The sequence below is a fragment of the Morchella importuna genome (genome assembly GCF_003444635.1).
Source record: "Morchella importuna strain M04M26 chromosome Unknown Morimp01GS006, whole genome shotgun sequence".
NCBI lineage: Eukaryota > Fungi > Ascomycota > Pezizomycetes > Pezizales > Morchellaceae > Morchella > Morchella importuna.
In genome coordinates this window covers 937,747-955,036 of record NW_025763403.1, presented here as the reverse complement: position 1 = coordinate 955,036, position 17,290 = coordinate 937,747, and the positions used below count along the sequence as shown (strand labels likewise).

Genomic DNA, 17,290 nt, shown 5'->3' with positions numbered 1-17,290 from the left:
TGCGCGTGGGTGTTGTCGCCGGAGGCGAAGGCGGCGCCGGTGGGGAAGAGGAGGAGGGTGTGGTTTCCGCCGGAGACGATGGCGGTGGGGGGTGTAGTGGGGAGGGGGGTGGTGGAGGTGCAGGGCGTGGGCATGGGCGTGTCGGAGTGGTGCGTGAGGGAGAGTTGGCCGGCGCTGTTGGAGCCGAAGGAGTAGAGCATGGTGGGGGTTTGGTAGCTGGATGTGGAGATGGGGGTTTGGAGAGTGGGGTGTGTTGATTGCTGATTGCTGGCCGTGAAGTTGTAGATTCGAGGTATTCACGGCGAGGATTGATGGGAGAGAGACCTTAAAGTGACGTTTGTAGCCATGTGATCATTGACAGCTGCGGACCCTGGGCTGCCAAGCATCCCCCAGACCTCTCGTAAACAGCCGTATCATTGACAGTCCCTCTATCAAAAACCAAAACTGCAGATTGTCTATAAAGCACTACACATATATCCTTAAACCTTTTTTTTCGCACTTTGGAGTAGTCGAGAGCGGAAACGCCGGTCGGCCCTAGCTGCTAAACTACCAACTCTAGCTCATTGTAATTGGGGCAGGATTACTACGGAAATTCACTCGCCGACCAACTAAAACACGGAGCCAGGCAGCTATATATATATCGTGATAATAACTTCTACTTGGTAGAATTAAGGGTTCGAATCGTGGGGATATAGTCGTTTCACTCCCCCGGTCATGGTATCGTTGTGCCCTGCATGTAGGCACGATATCTCTCGTAAGAGAAAGTCAGTATGCGGTCTGATAATAGCTGCATAGACTTATATGATAGATAGGATATGCTACGTTAATTAGCTCGCAATTATTCTGTAGAACCTTCTAAATATTGACCAGTGAAGGTCATGAATTAAGTATCACTTGATACACTGTCTCCCCTCCACGACTAAAGCCGAGGTTTTCAGACATCTATAGGAAGGAATTTCTTAAATTTGACCTCTATGTTATTATTCCGCGTGAAGCGAGATTCATGGCGTTGTAACTTCAAGCTCAATTTGGATTTCCATAGATGTTGTCGAAGCCTTGAGGACCTCCGGGGGAGCTTGAGACGTGCATGAGTGCTAATTACTAAAGATGTTCTAAAGGAGGCTGCATTTGATTGATACTAGAGGCAGCTCGACCGCGATATACTTGTATCCCCGCTGGGTGGGTTAGCTTAGCCCTTCTCTCTCACGTCGACCTGGTACCGCGTATTTAAGGTTTACGCTAACAGTCCCACGTATGCCCTCAAAGCTATCACAGAAACCATCCTAAACATATGGGTTGAATAGCCCAGCGGCATGTGAGCCAGTGTCTCTATGCCTGCTGTGTCTTGAACGCGCGCGTTCAACCCATGCCGAGGACAAAGATTACCAGCCTGAAACCCCGCCGCAGGGGATGAGGGTTGGGAACTTTTTTTTAATCTTTTTTTTTTTGAGAGAGGAAAAGGTTGAACAAATTGTGTTTACTGCTCCTCATCGCCACACTAAGTACCTGTATTCATCATTTCTTCGGTTGCGCACAATAAGTAAATTAATAAGAACATTTCTTCTACTGTACGTGATCGAGTGATATATCATGATCCATTAATATCGCTTCGGTGATCATCCCGACATACGCGTACCTGAGCCGCCTACTATGTCATACATACCACGATTGATTCAGAGAAAGTGATATGAACCCTTACTACTCCATACGCTGGGACGGCTGTTATCGGGAGTAGAAGAGACTCACCTGATGTGATACGGAAGTACCCGCCCTTATCGGATTGTATGATATACTCTAGAACTACCAAGAGTAGGGGCTCTAGGTATATAGGCTTTCGTATTGAATGCCAATAGAGGACACGGCTGGTTCTTCTATGGTATCCTTTTGGATTTGGTATATATCGGAATGGAGACTTAGAAAGTATTAGGTAAACATTTTATAGAGCACTGATATGCCGTCTGACGAGCTTACAGCCTGCACAGAAATCAAAACGGCCAGAAAGCGCTTGTACTGGCCGGAAAAGCCGCCGGAGAAGTCTGGCTGTGTACACCAATTGCAAGGCCCTGCAGTGATTATCTGGTGAACTATTATTCACTGCTTAATTACGGACACGGCGAGGAACAGTTCAAGTCTAGATGTGATATTCAACAAATCAAAGTCTGTATGTAGTGTTCTTATGCTGGGGACTCAAGCAAGGCATATGCATCCGCGGAATATATCAGAAGAACTTGAGCAACGTGACACGGATGTTTTGCATACGGGCAAAGGATCCGAGGAGATTTGGTGGTCGTGGGAGTAGAGAAGAATATCGCCCACTTCGATTTGAAACCGAACGGGCCGATTTGAAATCGGACTAGACATTAGTAGAGTAAGTATTTACATGGGGTTGCAGAGAATGAAAGATCATCCGTGATATTGGAGGATGATGTCGAGCCGCGATTGATGACGGTTCGTGGCTTTGGGACATGCCCGTGGAGAGACGAAGTGTCGGGAGTGGGTGAGTGAGAAGACGAGGAGGGAGTGCTCAATTGGGCTGCATGCAGCGCCTGGCGGAGGGACTGTCTGTCTGCCCTACGATCCACGACGACCCGAAGTGCTCTGCTGGCCAGACTACCGGGCCTTCTCAATCAAATGGAACCTGTTCAATTGATCAATTAATCAATCTCAAACACCTTCCACTGCAATTTGCAATCTATTCAGCTCTGGTTTGGCTTGTGGTGCACTAAGTTGTGACGTGTTGCGTAATCTCTCTCTGCCGTTCTTGTAACTCTATATAATTTGGATTTGGATTTGGATTTGGATTTTATATATAGCTTTCCCCGGCCCCCTCCTCACTTATCGATACCGACACCAAAAACAGCCGTCAATCTAAGACATCTATCTGGAGTACAACCTCTGCTATAAACGATGGCGTTAAGATTGGACGACCATCACCACTTTCCGGAATCTCTAGAACCGAGTGACGCGCCGTGATTCTAGTCTTACTTCGGCTCTTGATCCGAGTGATTACTATGCCAACGACGAGATATAATTCCCGCTAAGATAAGCGCCCCGAACTCAGTACATACAGCAGCATATATTAGACATGATGGGAATAACAGTTACATACAGCCTACAGAGTTGTATCCCGTGATTGGTATTTTCCTCCCTCCGCCCCCTCCAAATCCTTACAACAGACATGGGGAGGTGAATCTATTCTGATGACTTGGTGATGAATTGATATATGCAGGAACAACATGCAGACCACACCTTCTCGAAGCCCTCCCGCTCATCTCGGTACCATTGTTCATCTCACTGAACCCTTCCCCTCCCCCCCCTCCCCTTCAACGCTCGGGCCGATTTTCCCGGTTCTAGGAACAAGATTGCTTAATTTGCCCTGTCGAGCGTACTGATTAGATTGATTAGATAAGATCTCTTTTCTACCTACTCTACCTCACCTTCTTCACCGCCCCCCCCCCCCCCCGGCTCTGGTTCTGGAGCGAGATTTTCTGGTAATCAACTTGAGGCAGAGAGAGAGGGCAGGCAGGGCTATCTAAAGTAAATTATGCACCCCAGAGAAAAGTGTTAATAAAAAAGATAAGCACCCGGGATACATTTTTGCTGGAGATTGCGGTCGAGGATTGTTCAATTGCGGCGGAGATATGGATGGGAAACGAAACAACCTGCATGGCCGTGAAGGGAAGGGCTCGCTCGGGTTGCACGGGGAAGAGGAAGGAGGTGTGTTCGGGTGGGTGTTTCTCAGTATCTACCGTGAGAACGAAACGACGTACATACATGTACCCGTACCCTCCCTTTGCCTGTTTACGGTTTACCTGTGCCTCTGGGCTGTCTACTGATACATGTATGTAGAGGAGCTCAAGCATCAATCTCCACGGGGCCTTCTTCCCAGGTCCCTTCCCTCCCGTCGCTAATGTCACGGGTGTGTATGTGTGCAGGTGCATAAATAGGAGCCACCGTCCTACCTAGCTTTTCGCCCGTTTCTTGTCCTTCTCCAAATATTTTTTTGTTTCGTTTCCAACCCGCGTTGTGTCTCAGCCATCGTCCCTGACAAGCAATTCTTTTTTCTTTTCTGCTCTGCTCTCGTGCTTTTCATCATGTTGGAGAGAGGCGTGGCCCGTTCGCAACCTTGCAAATGGGGGCGTGTGGTTGGTTCGGTTGCCATCCATTCTATGTATCTGCAGGGATGCAACGCAGACAGACACCGGCGCTTTGACCCCCGCGACGCGCGAAGAGAAGAGATTCTGAACATGGACTCGGGAGGGACGTGGGAAAAGAAAGTGTGGCCCCGGGCAGTGGGTACAGCATGATAACGGTGGGGGAGGTTATGCTTGCCCTAAATACCCTCCCTACCTACCTACATACTTGAAACTCTTTACGGAGCGGAGAGAGAGGTGCAGAATAGAGTAATATGGGGGAGGCTGCTATTAAATAATCATTAACTTTTTCAGTTGATTTGCTTGTTGCACTGCTGCAAGCCCTGCAACTCGGCGGTTTTGGTCAACTGGAGATCCCCGTGCTTTTTTAGTACCTACTCTGGAGGCAGCGGCTTTCTTGCTGCTGCTTGCACGGGCCTTGGACTGGAAGGTGCCGGTGTCTTTGTGCTTGGGAGTGAGTAGCCGTTCAATCGAGATTGAAGAGTTTTGGAGGGAGCGTGGGGATCGAGGGGGGGGGGGGGGAGTTGTGTAGTGGAGTGAGTGGTAGAAGAAAAAAAAGTGTAGGAAGTGGTGCAGTCTACTATGTACTAGAATACACTTTTTCTTAATTCGTTGCGGTCTGATTGGTCGACACCGACATGGGTGTTTAGTAAGCATGACACATCAAAGTACTGAACACTCGAGAGGAGGAGGACGGGGGCCGAAGGCCTCTCATAATTCTAGAGGGAGAATTAAACAGAGGAGGTGGAATGGGGGGGCCGAAGGCCCCCATCGAAGGCCTTCCATAATTATTTGATACCCATAATCCAATAACTCGCGGTCGCGAGTTGGCACACCCCTAGTTATTAAGTATGTAGTAGTAGTGCGCTGGTTGGTTGGTTGGGATTTAATTGAAACGGAAGATCAGGGTGGTAGAGTACTACTGTAGAGTGTGAGAGAGTACGAGAGAAAGAAAGAGAGAGAGATCTTCATGATGGTTCTTTGATCGTAGTTTATGTTATGTTACTGCATAGGGGCCTATTGGGGGGTGGTTGGGCAGGGCGAATAGTAGAGAAGAATAGAAGTCTTAGAAGTCGATGGTGTGGAATTTGTTTGATAGAACAGGTAGTGATCGTCCGTGTCTCTGCCCCCTCAATCCCTTTCGCAACTCCTTTCACAATTGACACTTATTCCCACATAGCATTGGGAGGAGGTTTGGGAGAGTTTTGTTCTTTCTCTTTCTAAGTTTTTTTTCTCTCTTTCTTTCCTTTTTTTCCCTTCCCTTTCCTCTAATTCTCCTACCGGCTTGCAATTGACAGCAGCAAACAGCAGCTTCCTTCCCCGATCACTCGTCTTGTCACCCACTCACTTGGTCTCCCCTAGTAGCTTATACTAGCAGCATTTGTTCAATCTTACCTTGCAATTAAGTAAATTACAGGAGCTGCTGTTGCTAAACTAACTACATACATACATCATACATCAGACTATCAATCTCAACCTATCGACTTGACCTTCTCACCTTCTCAACTTTCTCATCTCTCTCTCTCGCTCTCTCCTAAAAAAAGACTAAAACCGCATCCCCCCCCCCCTCCCCCCCCCTGGACGCCTCTCGTTTTCCCCACAATTTTCATTTTTTTCCTTCTTCCTCTCGTTTCTCCCTTTTTTTTTATTTTTTTGCTTTCTTTCTTCTGGGATTCCCGAAGATACGGTGCTGTACTGCTGCTACATTCCACCATCACTACTACTACTGCTGCTACGTGCTACTACGAGATACTACTACCAACAATACTGCATGTCTACACTCCAATCCATCGCCTACCTGCGATAGCAAATATCTCACGAGAAGAAGAAGAAGAAAAAGAAGAAGAGAGAGAGAAAGTGACAGAGGAAACACACTCACCTCGACCAACGTCACTCATCTCCCTCCCCCCCCTCGAACCAACCAAACTTCACCTCACTTCACCTCACCCACTACCACTCTACTGGGCCCCCCTAAACCCACCTCAAAAAGCCCACAATGCCGTGGTCCCCCTCCCACGCATCGCCTTTGCCATCGCCATACACCCCTTCAACCCCAGCACACGCGACGACCTCCCCCTCGAGCTCGGCGACGAGCTCTACATCATCGAGTCGTGCTCAAACTCCCAATGGTACCGGGGCTACCTCGTCGCGCCACCGTCGCTCCTGGCGGGCCTGACCAGCAGCAAGGGTGCGACGCTCGAGGCCCGCGTCTTCAGCGGCATCTTCCCAGCGGCCTGCGTCGACATAAAGGAGTATCTGACCACGGAGGTGCCCATCCTGCCCGAGGACGCAATGGGGGAGGACCACCACCAACAGCAGCAGCACCACCACCACCACCAACAGAGTGCGAGGGGCAGTCGGGAGCTCGAAGACGACAACGACAACGAAGACGACGACGACGAGTATGAGTACGACCAGGAGGGCACGGTGGACGGGAGCACGGGGTTCAGGTACTACAGCGACGGCATGGAGGTCAACGGACACTCGCTCCCCGCCCCGCCGGGCGCACGCCGCCAGAAAGAGGAGGGGAAGAGCGGCGTGGCGAGGACAATGTCGGGCAAGTCGCGACGGCGGAAACAGTCCGTGTCGACGCCGACGAATCGGCAGTCGGCCATGACGCTCCCGCCGCGGCGGGACAGGGATCGGCCGCGCCCTGCGGCTCCGGTGCCGATGCTGAAGGTTGGCGATGAGACGTCGAGCTTTGAGAGCGAGCCATTGGTGGATGAGATTGCGTCCTGCCTGAGAGAGTGGCATGCGGCGAATCTGCATGAGCTACTCCTAAATAGGCAGTACCCGCTGCTGGACGAGATCTCGGGATTGATCCATACGCTGGACCTGAGCAGGCGGCAGCTGCTCCATGGCGTGCTGACAAAGAGCGAGCTTGTGGCAACGCGGGAGCGCACCGTGTGGGCGCTCGTAAAGGGGAATAAGATCCTCTCGAGGGAAATCATAGTGCGAGATCCGGCGTCGGGGAGGATACTAACCGGCGATGACAGCAGCGTCGAGATTACAAGCCTGCAGTCGCAGATGTCACTTTTGGATGCGCCGCCCGCACACGCGAACGACGGAGTCGCGCTGCACCACTTGCTGTTGGAGCATAAGTCGTTTGTGGGCATTACTACGGAGCCTGTCACGCTGGTGTTCTACCTGGCTACGAAGGCGAATGTGCCGGTGTCGGAGAGCTTCATGATAGAGCTGGGTCCCGGGGGAGTCCCAACCGACGGCCAGCTCGGGAGGATGCAGACGTTATTTACTGATTTGAGCTCGAAGGACGCTGCGGAGGATGTGTTTTTGGTGGTCAGGGTATTCACGACTGTCACGGTGGTTTCTCCCCCGGGGCCTCAGCTCCAGAATAAGGGCAATGGATTTGAGAATACGCAGGGGATCAAGGCGGCACACACAATCAGCACGTCGACCGTATCTCCGTCGAAAGAGGACAAGAAGCTGAAAGGCCGAGTCAGCGTGCTATTTAACCCGCGGCCGAACCCACGGCCAAAGACCGGCGAGAAGGGACAGAGGGAGCTCGGCGGAGTTCTGGAGGCCTCGCCGGTGGTGGCGCAGAGGAGGCATACTAATGATGAGAATATGTCACCCATCACGTCTCCGATCATGACAGATGCACCCCCGATCCCGGCATTGCCTCGGAGATTCTCGTTCAAGAAGGCTTTGGGAGTCGGCGTCCTCGATGTTGGCAAGTTTGTAAAGCAGGATCAGGGCACGGAGCAGGTAATGCGGATCTATGTCCCCACTGGCTCCGCCGGATCAACACCTACATCCTCATCAGCAGGCAGCGGCGGTCCGACGGGCGAGAAGAACGATGCTAGCAGCGACCGAAGCGGCAGCGGAGGTAGAAAGAGAGATAACAGTAACTCCTCCAACCATGACAATGAGGACTGGGACCGTCTTATCAAGGACGTAATCGAGTCAAAGACCGGGAAATAGTTAGTAGCAGCAGGAGCGTCAATGATTGAAGTGAAGAAAAAAGAAGCTGACATGCGCACCTCTAGTGAGAAATCTGCCCGTGCGGACCGTTTGCATCTATATCTTCGCACATTCGCAGCGGCGGATGCAGATGTGCTAGTAAAGAACACGCCGACACTACTCCATAACATCAACTGCGCGCAAAAAATCGGATTTTCAGGGGCACCGACGAGGCCAAGGAGCGACATCTATGTAACGTTAGACAGCGCGGTGCTTCCCCGACATGGCATGCTCCTTCACCCGAAATTAGGCAGCTGCGCGCTTCCACCTGCGAGCTATTTCAACTCTCTCCAAGTATCACTCGAAGTGCGCCGCCCCAACGGCGAGCAGATCAAGGACTGCATCTTCGCCGCCAGCAATACACCCCCCTCACGGTCTGGAAGAGTGTCGTTGTCAACCGCGAGGAGAGTTGGAACGAGACAATCAAGCTTGTGCTTGAGGATGAGGACGTGCCAAACGCACACGTATTTATGACGGTCAGTGGGGTGCCGAATGCGCCTACTGCGCTGGCATGGCTACCGCTGTGGGAGCAGGAGGCGTTCCTGAGAGATGGAGAGTACTCGCTGCTGCTGCATAAGTATGATGACTGGACGAGCTCGCCGATTAGCACCAGTTCAGGCGGCGGTAATGGATATCTTTCGCAGCCATGGACTCCCGGGGATGAGGGTTGGGCGGCGGCACTAAGTATGGGTGGGGTAGCAAGCTCAATAAAGGTCAAGACGTATCTGTGTAGTACTAAATTTTCTCAAGACGATGTTGTGCTGAGCCTGCTGCAGTGGAAGAATATGAAGCAGGAAGAGGTTGTAGCTGTGCTCAAGAAGATGGTCTTTGTGCCCGAGATGGAAGTGGTGAAGCTGTTAAAGGAAGTGTTTGACGCATTGTTTGGCGTGCTCGTAGAGTATGCAAAGGAGAACGAGGTCGAGGACCTGGTGTTTAATGCCCTGATCACAGTGCTGGGTATTGTCTATGACCGCCGCTTCCACCTCGAGCCCATGGTGGACGAGTACGCCGAGCAGCACTTCGACTATCCCCTCTCCGGGCCCTGCCTCCTCCGCTCCTTCGCCCGCCTCCTCCAAGACCCCACAAACAGCGAGAGCTCCCGCCGGCTCCGCAGCACCTTCAAGGTCGGCCGCCACGTCTTCCGCTTCATCGTCAAGGCACGGGAAAAGCAGCTCGCGAAAGAGGCAGGACTCGGCCTCAACGGTAACAGCGGCTTCATCAAAGAGCTCCACGGCATCTTCAAGCTGCTGGAAAACCTCATGCGCAACAACGCACCCATGCTAGTTGGCTCGCAGACGCTCGCCGTGCAGCACTTCCATCTGTGGCTGCCGGAGCTGGCGACGACAATGATGACGCGCGAGGAGATCCTACTGCTCGCTATCGACTTTATGGATGCGTGTGCGGATGTCAAGGGGAAGCTGATCCTGTTCAAACTCGTGCTGATCATCAACTACTCGCGCTCGCAGCTCTTCTCCATGCCCGAGGACCGGCGGGCACTGACGCTGAACACCGTGAGGTGGCTTGCGCCGCACTGGGGGACGACGGACGACGTGAGCAGGCAGTGGAGGGACCAGGTGCGGCTGTGTTGTAGCGTGCTTGCATGCCAGGTTGAGGAGCTCGGCGAGGAGGTCTCGGAGTATATCCCGAAGATCATTGACTCGTACTGCGCCATCCAGGCCACGGGCCGCCACGAGAGAGAGACGTTCTCGCTGCTGTTTCCAAGGACGTATCCATTCCCGACGAAGAACATCCCCGACAGACCTGTGTTCGACGAGGCGCTGATCGAGCTTGCGGCGATACTGGCAGCCGTGTCGAGCATCCCCACGGGCCTGCATCTCGACCTTTCGGAGGAGGAGCTGGCAAAGTTCTTGATGGACGATCTGCAGGTGCATCTGAGCATCCTGTCGTGCGAGGCGTTCCCGGAGAGCTGGCTGAGCGTGCACATCTACCAGCACCGCTCTACGCTGCGGACGCTTGAGACGCTGGCGGGGGTGCTGGTGGACACGTTTTTGCCTGATCCGGACGATGCGGAACGATTCAACACGGAGCTGTGGCAAGGGTTCTTTAACACGCTGCTGACGCTCGTGGGCTCGGACGCGTTGGCGCTCGAGACCTTCCCGGAGCAGAAGCGCCGGGCGGTGTGGAAAGTTGCTGGCGATGTGCGGGAGCAGGGCGCGGATCTTCTGAGGCGGACGTGGGAGAGTATTGGCTGGGAGACGAGCGATGAGGATCGCAGGCGCTTCGGCATTGAGAAGATGGGCGGGTACCAGGTGCAGTATGTGCCGGGGCTTGTTGCGCCGATCGTGGAGCTGTGCTTGAGCGTGCATGAAGGGCTGAGGAGTGTTGCGGTGGAGGTGTTGCAGACGATGGTGGTGTCGGAGTGGACGCTGAGCCAGGATTTGAGCGTGATTCAGGCGGAAATGATTGATGTGAGTATGGTGCGAGTGATAGTTTGTGATGCGGTGAGAAGCTAATGCGCGTGTTCCGCAAAATAGAGTCTGGATAGGTTGTTCAAGTCGAAACGCCTCACGGAAAGTATTACGCAGAAGCTGTTTATCGCCGACTTGATTGATCTGTTTCAGCCATTATCGCGAATCCCAGATGATCCACTGACAGTCAAGGTCCACTCGCTGCTGCACACGATCGATGAGTTCCTGGACCTTCTGGTGGCGGTGCATAACACCCCGCTGGGTGAGGCGTACCATATCATGGATACACTGCGGTTGATGGAGTTCCTGAAGGATATGCGGAAGGAGGATATGTTTATCCGCTACGTTCACCAGCTCGTCATCATACAGCTCGACGCTCAAAACTACGTAGAAGCTGGGCTCTCACTAAAGCTACATGCTGACCTGTACGCATGGGACACAAACGAGAAGGTTCCTGCGCTCATCGACCCACCCTTCCCGGAGCAGACTGCATTTGAGAGGAGGGAGGCGCTGTTCCTGGAGATGATCAAGCATTTTGAGGACGGGTACTCGTGGGAGAATGCGCTGGATACTTACAAGGAGCTTGCAGACCAGTACGAGAATGTGCTCTACGACTATGCAAAGCTGGGCAAGTGCCATCGTGCTATGGCAAAGATCCACGAAGACATTCTACAAGGGGCTGGCGAGGGATACAATCCAAGATTCTTCAGGGTTGCGTATCTGGGTCTTGGATTCCCACTTGGGCTGCGGGATAGGCAGTTTATTGTACAAGGCAACCACTGGGAGGGTCTCGATGCGTTCACAGACCGCATCCAGATGCAGCACCCGGCCGCAAAGATTGTAAGCAGCGTCGCGATCGACTCCGTCGAGGGCCAGTTCATCCACATCACCTCCGTCGAGCCCGAACACGACATCGGCCACCCCGTGTTCCAGCGCTGCAAGGTCCCGCCCAACACGCGCGAGTTCCTGCTGCAGCGGCGGCCAAGGAGCTTTAGCTTTGCGGTGCCGCTGTCGAGCAGCGCCGCGGGCCGCGTGGGCATGTGGACGGAGAAGACAATCTACAACACGTCCGAGCGCTTCCCGACGATACTGCGGCGCAGCGAGATTGTGGGCGTGGCCACGTGCACTGTGGGGCCCGTCGAGAATGCGATCCAGGCTGTGATGATGAAGGCGAAGGAGCTGAGTATGGTGGAGAGGCGCTTCGCGGAGATTAAGAGCGGGACTGGAAGTGCCGGTGGTGATGGGGCCGGAGGAGTGGCGCAGCTCAGTATGATTTTGACAGGCGAGGTGGATGGCGGCGTGAGTTCCTATAGGGAGCTGTTGGGTGATGATAGTGTGGATCCTGCGCTGAGGAATGCGCTGAGGATGGCGATGCTGGATTATGTGGCGACGCTGAAGAAGTGTTTGGCGGTGCATGGGCGGCTAGTTGGTGCGTCCGGAGGAGGTGCTCAAGGCGGTGGGAAGGGTTTGCATGAAGGGCTGTTGCGATGTAAGTTGCTGATCTGATCATTTCCGGGGCCAGAGGTGGGTTTATATACTGACATCGTGGTATTACAGTCTTTGAGAAGAACTACAAGCGTGAACTCGCAGCCCTCGCACCACCCCCGCTCCAGATCAAACCCCCAATCAGCCCCGGCCAATGGAAAGCACCCCTCCACTCGCCCTCAACACCGACCCCAATACCACTCAAACAGCACCACAAGCGCCCCACCCCACTCTCCAACCCCTCCCACGGCATGCCACTCCCCTTCTCCCTCCCACAGCTGCAAACAACCCTCCTAGACGCCGACACCATGAGCGTCGACTCGGTCAGCGTGGACGCCGTCAGCGTCGTCGGCAGCACGCACCGCGGCCGCCTCGCCAGCATGATCTTTGGCGGCGGGCACGGCAAGGGCGACGGCATTGTCGCGAGCGTCACCGCTACCGCCACAACCGGTGGAGCCATGAACGGCAACGGCACATACCACTACACCAAGGCGCCGCCGATCCCGGAGGAGCCGCGCAGCAGGACAAGGAGCGAGTCGGTGTCGACGCGCAACACGAGCACGAGCAGGGGGAGGAACAGGAGTAAGTCGCTGCGCAGGCGGAGGCCGACGGCGGACTCGCTGGATGAGCAGTGTGATGTGGAGTCGAGCCCCGGTGGGAAGGGGCGGCCGAGTACGAGCAGCACGCGGCCGCCGAGGAGTAGCGGGAGTGGCGTGGTGAACTCGATGGAGCGTGGGGTGGGGAGTGTGAAGAAGCGCTTTAGTATGTTGAAGCTGAGGGGGAAGGGGAGTAAGGGTGATGTGAAGGGGAATCCAAAGTTTGGGGAGAGCGTCAGTGAGGTGGGGAGTGTGGCTGAGGAGGAGTAGTGGTGGGTCCTGGCTAGGTAGTTAGTTTATTCGGTTCAAATCATGCTCTCTCTCTTTTCTTGATAGACAGGACTTATGGATAGAAGGAAGGGAAGGGAACGGATATGCAGGGATCAAAAGGAGGTCGGGGGGTTTATTTTGTGTTTATTGGTACGGGTGTTTATTGATTGGGGTGTCTTTTTTTTTTTTTTGTCGTTTTCCGTTCTGTTTTTTTGTTTTGTTTTTATTATATACATATCATTATCGCTGTTAACTTTGGGGGCTGTTTTTTCTTTGCGTCTTTGCGTCTTTGCGATTTGTTTTTTCGTTTTTGTTTGTTTTTCTTATGTTATGGGACCAACTACTTACTATGCTGACTAGGCTAACTGCAACAAGAACCTTCTTTCCTTGTTTTATCTCCTCTTCTCTACTTCTTCTTCTCTTATACCCCGATCACTCCTCCCTCCTATCGATCTCAATTTCATTTGTTTCTCTCTCTATCTCTTTTGTTAGTGGGTGCTCTCTGGGGGAAAACCCAGCTTTCGCCCTAAGTTTATTCAGCGCGCGCGTGCTGCGCTGACAGGATGTATCTTATCTCTTCTTTGTCCATTTCTCTTCTTTGAATCATGCTCAGCGGGGATCTTTGGGGGGGTTCGGGTATTATTATTATTATTATTGCAGATTGGGGACGAGGGTGGGCTTTTTTTTATATCTTCTAGTGTTTCTTCTCTTCTTTTTTCGTTTCGACGGTTATACCCCTAGGCCTTCTTCCCCGCTGTTCCGGCCCGCTGCTGGCTGCAAGTTTCTTTTCTCTTTTCTGTTCTTTTCTTGTGTTATATGTGGCTGGTGTATCTATTTTACATTTTTTTTTATTTCCTATTCCTCTTCTTTTTTTTTTTCTTTCTTCTCTTTTCCTTTTTATTTTTCCTTTGTGAAAAAAAAATTAAAAAGGAGTCATCAATATTATTACTCTGTGAACCAAATTAAGATCGTTTCTTGCCGGGATGACGTTTTCTAGCTAGTTATTCTAGAGAGAGAGTGTGTGTAAGAGGGTCAATGATCATCTGGCAGATTTTTAATCGGGCGGGTTGTGTTTGCAATTGGACTGGGCCGTATACTCTAGACAGTGGATGAGAGTGATGGTGACTTTTGACACCCCCCCCACCCCCTGTGTATAAGATAATAATCCAGGGAGAGTATATAAAGAAGACGAACTTCCCATTTTTCAATGCGTCTCCATTCCGCGGCGCGGGTGTGATCAAATCCAAAAAATCCCTTCCTACAAATATCTGAAAGCCTCGGCTTAAGTCAAGGAGGGGGGGGAACAGTGTAGCGAGTGATAATCCATGAATGTCGCTGATCAATGCTCAGAGGGTTCTACAGAATAACTGGAGCTAGATAAAGTGGCTTGTCATATAGTTACAGAGCTATTATAAAACTGCACACTGGCTATCTTGTACGCACGGGAGATATTGCTCGTATCTATGTATGTACATGCATATTTAGAGCGGGAGTGGTAACGCCCAGACCGACTATCTCCTCCTGCAACACTGGCCAGCGCAGGAGGCTGTTCTACGACCTGGTTAAAACATATACCATCAATAGGCTGAGAGGCTTTCCAACATGAGAGTCATGGGCGCTATCTCCCAACAAGTATGTATGTCACCGCAATTGGTCCTGCATTTCCAGTGTGAGCCAACCTGGCGCTGGCCAAGGAGAAAAAGATTTTTTAAAAAAGACTTAATATAAAATGAGGACGCTTCATGGCGAGACCAAAATAGTGATATTAAAACTTGGGATTATGATTTTAGCAGGTCCACTTGCTACATACCTATCTAGTAAGGTAACAGCAGTTATGATTGAGAGAGATGTTTTTCTTCACAAGGTATCACTCGTTGATGACATTCGACTAACGGGGTGATTTTTTGATTTTTTGTTTAATTCATTAATACTAACGCGGTGATTAACGGGTTTTCGTTTCTACAATTGATTAAAACCCCTTTTCGATTGAACTTGTAGTGTAGAGGACAAAAAAAAACCCCATATTACTAGCAAGATAACTTTTGATTCGGATATATTACACAAGAATAAGAAATATAAAAAAAAAGATGACCCCACCCCCACCACCGTCACAAGACACCCCCCACCACCAATCTCACAAAACACAACCAGTTGGTACAGATGCATTACTATATACGTCCATCTACAGCAGCAGTCCCCACGGCTCCCATCCCATCCCATCCCATCCCATCCCATCCCATTCCATCCCATCCCAGTCCCCCTCCACTATCCTACACCCGCCTACTTACTATCCCTCTACTCATCACCACTCTCCCCCGCCGCCTTGGCAGCCTTCCTCGCCGCCTTCTCCTCCTTCCTCCTCCTCTTCTCCTCCTTCCTCGCCTTCCTCTCCTCCTTCGTCTCGCCCTCATGCTTCTTACTCTTCTCCTTCTTCTTCTTCGCCTTCTCGCTGTCATCGCCCGCCTCCACAGGCGGCACAAAGTCCTTTTCGCGCTCCTTCTGCTTCTCCTCCTTCTTCTCGCGGCGCTTTGCTTCGCGCTCCTCGCGCGCGGCGCGCTCCTTGCTCTGCTTGCTGAGGAAGTACTCGCCGGACTCGATCTGTAGGTCGATCTTTGACTTTTCGGGCGCGGGGGGGAAGGCCTGTTTACATGTGTTAGTGAGAGGAAGGAGGGAGGGAGGTGTGCAGGGAGAGAGGGTAGGCTTACGGTGTAGACTTTCTTGGTCTTGTCGGTGATCTTGTGGGGCTTGCGGCGCTTGCTGAGGTTGCGCTTCTTGAAGTGCGGGAGGAAGCGGTCCCAGGACTCGTTGACGAGCTCTGGATCCTTCTGCAGCTCCCGCTTAATCATGAGTTCCTAGCAGCAGCATACCATCGTTAGCCCAGTCCTGCGCACTCCCACAGAGCCGCGGGAGGCCCAACTACGCCCAGAAGAAAAACAAACCTTGATGTGGTATATGGGATGTATATTCTTCATACAATCCTCCACCACCCTCCTCACCTCCTTCAACCCCTTATACCCCCCCATCGCCGCCACCGTATTCCCCTGCACGAGGATATAGCACCCCGTCAGCAGCTCCAGCGCCTTCAGCGTGCTCCCATTCGGCCCCAATATCCTCTGCCTGCGCTTCACAAAGCGCTGCTTGTTGCCCACCAGGTTGCCGACCTTGATGATGTCCGCCGCCACGCCGTCCTCCAGGATCTTGACCGCCTGCGGGAACGGCACCGACCGCGCGAGAAGCTTGATCAGGTCCCGCGCCTTCAGGATCGCCGCGGGGTCGTACGTCTTGCGCGTCGTGCGCACCGTCATGGACCCCTCGACGAGATCGAGCGTGCATGCGACCTGGTGCTTCTCGAGCGCCCGTGTCACGAGTGGCCAGGCTTCGCGCAGGTACACTTCGCGGTATTTGGGGAAGAGCGTGGCGAAGGAGGATTCTTCGGCGAAGGAGCCGGCTTTGTTGTCGTCGGGTTTGAATTCGTCAATCTGTAGGAGTAGTGGGACGAAGGTGAGAGGTTATTTCTTAGCTTGGGGGATTGGGATGGGGATTGGTAGGGACTGGGGGTGGTGGGGGAGTGGGGGAGGGGGAGGGGGAGGGGGAGGGGGAGCAATTGACGGACCTTCCATTTGTCGATGTCTTCGGTGTCCCATGGCTTTTCCTTGTCGTGTGTGGAGGGCATGGTTGGGTTGTTTCTGGTGTTTCTTGTGAGGTTTGTGGGTGAGTTTTTGAGACTTGAGATTTTGGAGGAGGCTCTGCGGATTGGAGAAAATTGTGTTGTTGGGCAGGGTAACTGGATGGCCTGCTGTGTAACTCACCGACGCAGCTTGTGTCACGTCGGACTTGAAGGCTCGGTACCAGTATTGATTAACGTATTAACAGGGGCGATAATATTATCGTCATTTCCGAACTGAGAAGATCTTACGAAGAAGAAGAATTAAGCGTCAGTACGTATTAACGGGCGCGACACGACAGAGACCATAAAACACCCCCCCCGAAGCTGCCGGTAGCCTTAATCAAGACAACTAACTAGTACTGAGCCTGTAAAAACAGCACAGAGCAGAAATGATACTGATCCGACTAGAGAAATTTAAAACGAAGTTCAATTGAGGGTACGAGTGGGGGAGCCGCACATATTTATACCCGTATAGAAAACACCACGGAATGAGCAACGACGCAATATCCAATTCCGCAGTGCCTAGCGAAATATTTGAGCTAGCGCATCGTGTAATCACTATGACATCTATCTGAAGTAATGTGGTCTAAAAGGTTTATATAGCATGATATATATATATAATATATATATATCACTTGATTAATTAGCTTCTCTACCACGCGCGTATGAGTGCGCTTACCAATGAGAATTATCATTTTGTGCCATTTA

At 52.2% G+C, this 17,290-nt stretch overlaps 2 protein-coding genes across 2 annotated transcripts; one reads left to right on the top strand and one right to left on the bottom strand.

The window, feature by feature from the left end:
• Nucleotides 1-6,150: 6,150 nt before the first annotated feature.
• On the top strand, nt 6,151-12,915 carry LAJ45_03062 (uncharacterized protein; the record flags this gene model as incomplete). Its single annotated transcript, XM_046112651.1, has 6 exons — nt 6,151-6,158; nt 6,212-8,095; nt 8,162-8,332; nt 8,386-10,564; nt 10,631-12,053; nt 12,122-12,915. 6 exons carry the CDS (start codon nt 6,151-6,153, stop codon nt 12,913-12,915), a joined length of 6,459 nt encoding a protein of 2,152 aa, XP_045974140.1.
• Nucleotides 12,916-15,210: 2,295 nt separating this feature from the next.
• Nucleotides 15,211-16,588, bottom strand: LAJ45_03061 (uncharacterized protein; the record flags this gene model as incomplete). Its single annotated transcript, XM_046112650.1, has 4 exons — nt 15,211-15,555; nt 15,621-15,767; nt 15,855-16,394; nt 16,529-16,588. 4 exons carry the CDS (start codon nt 16,586-16,588, stop codon nt 15,211-15,213), a joined length of 1,092 nt encoding a protein of 363 aa, XP_045974139.1.
• Between the last annotated feature and the right edge of the window lie 702 nt (nt 16,589-17,290).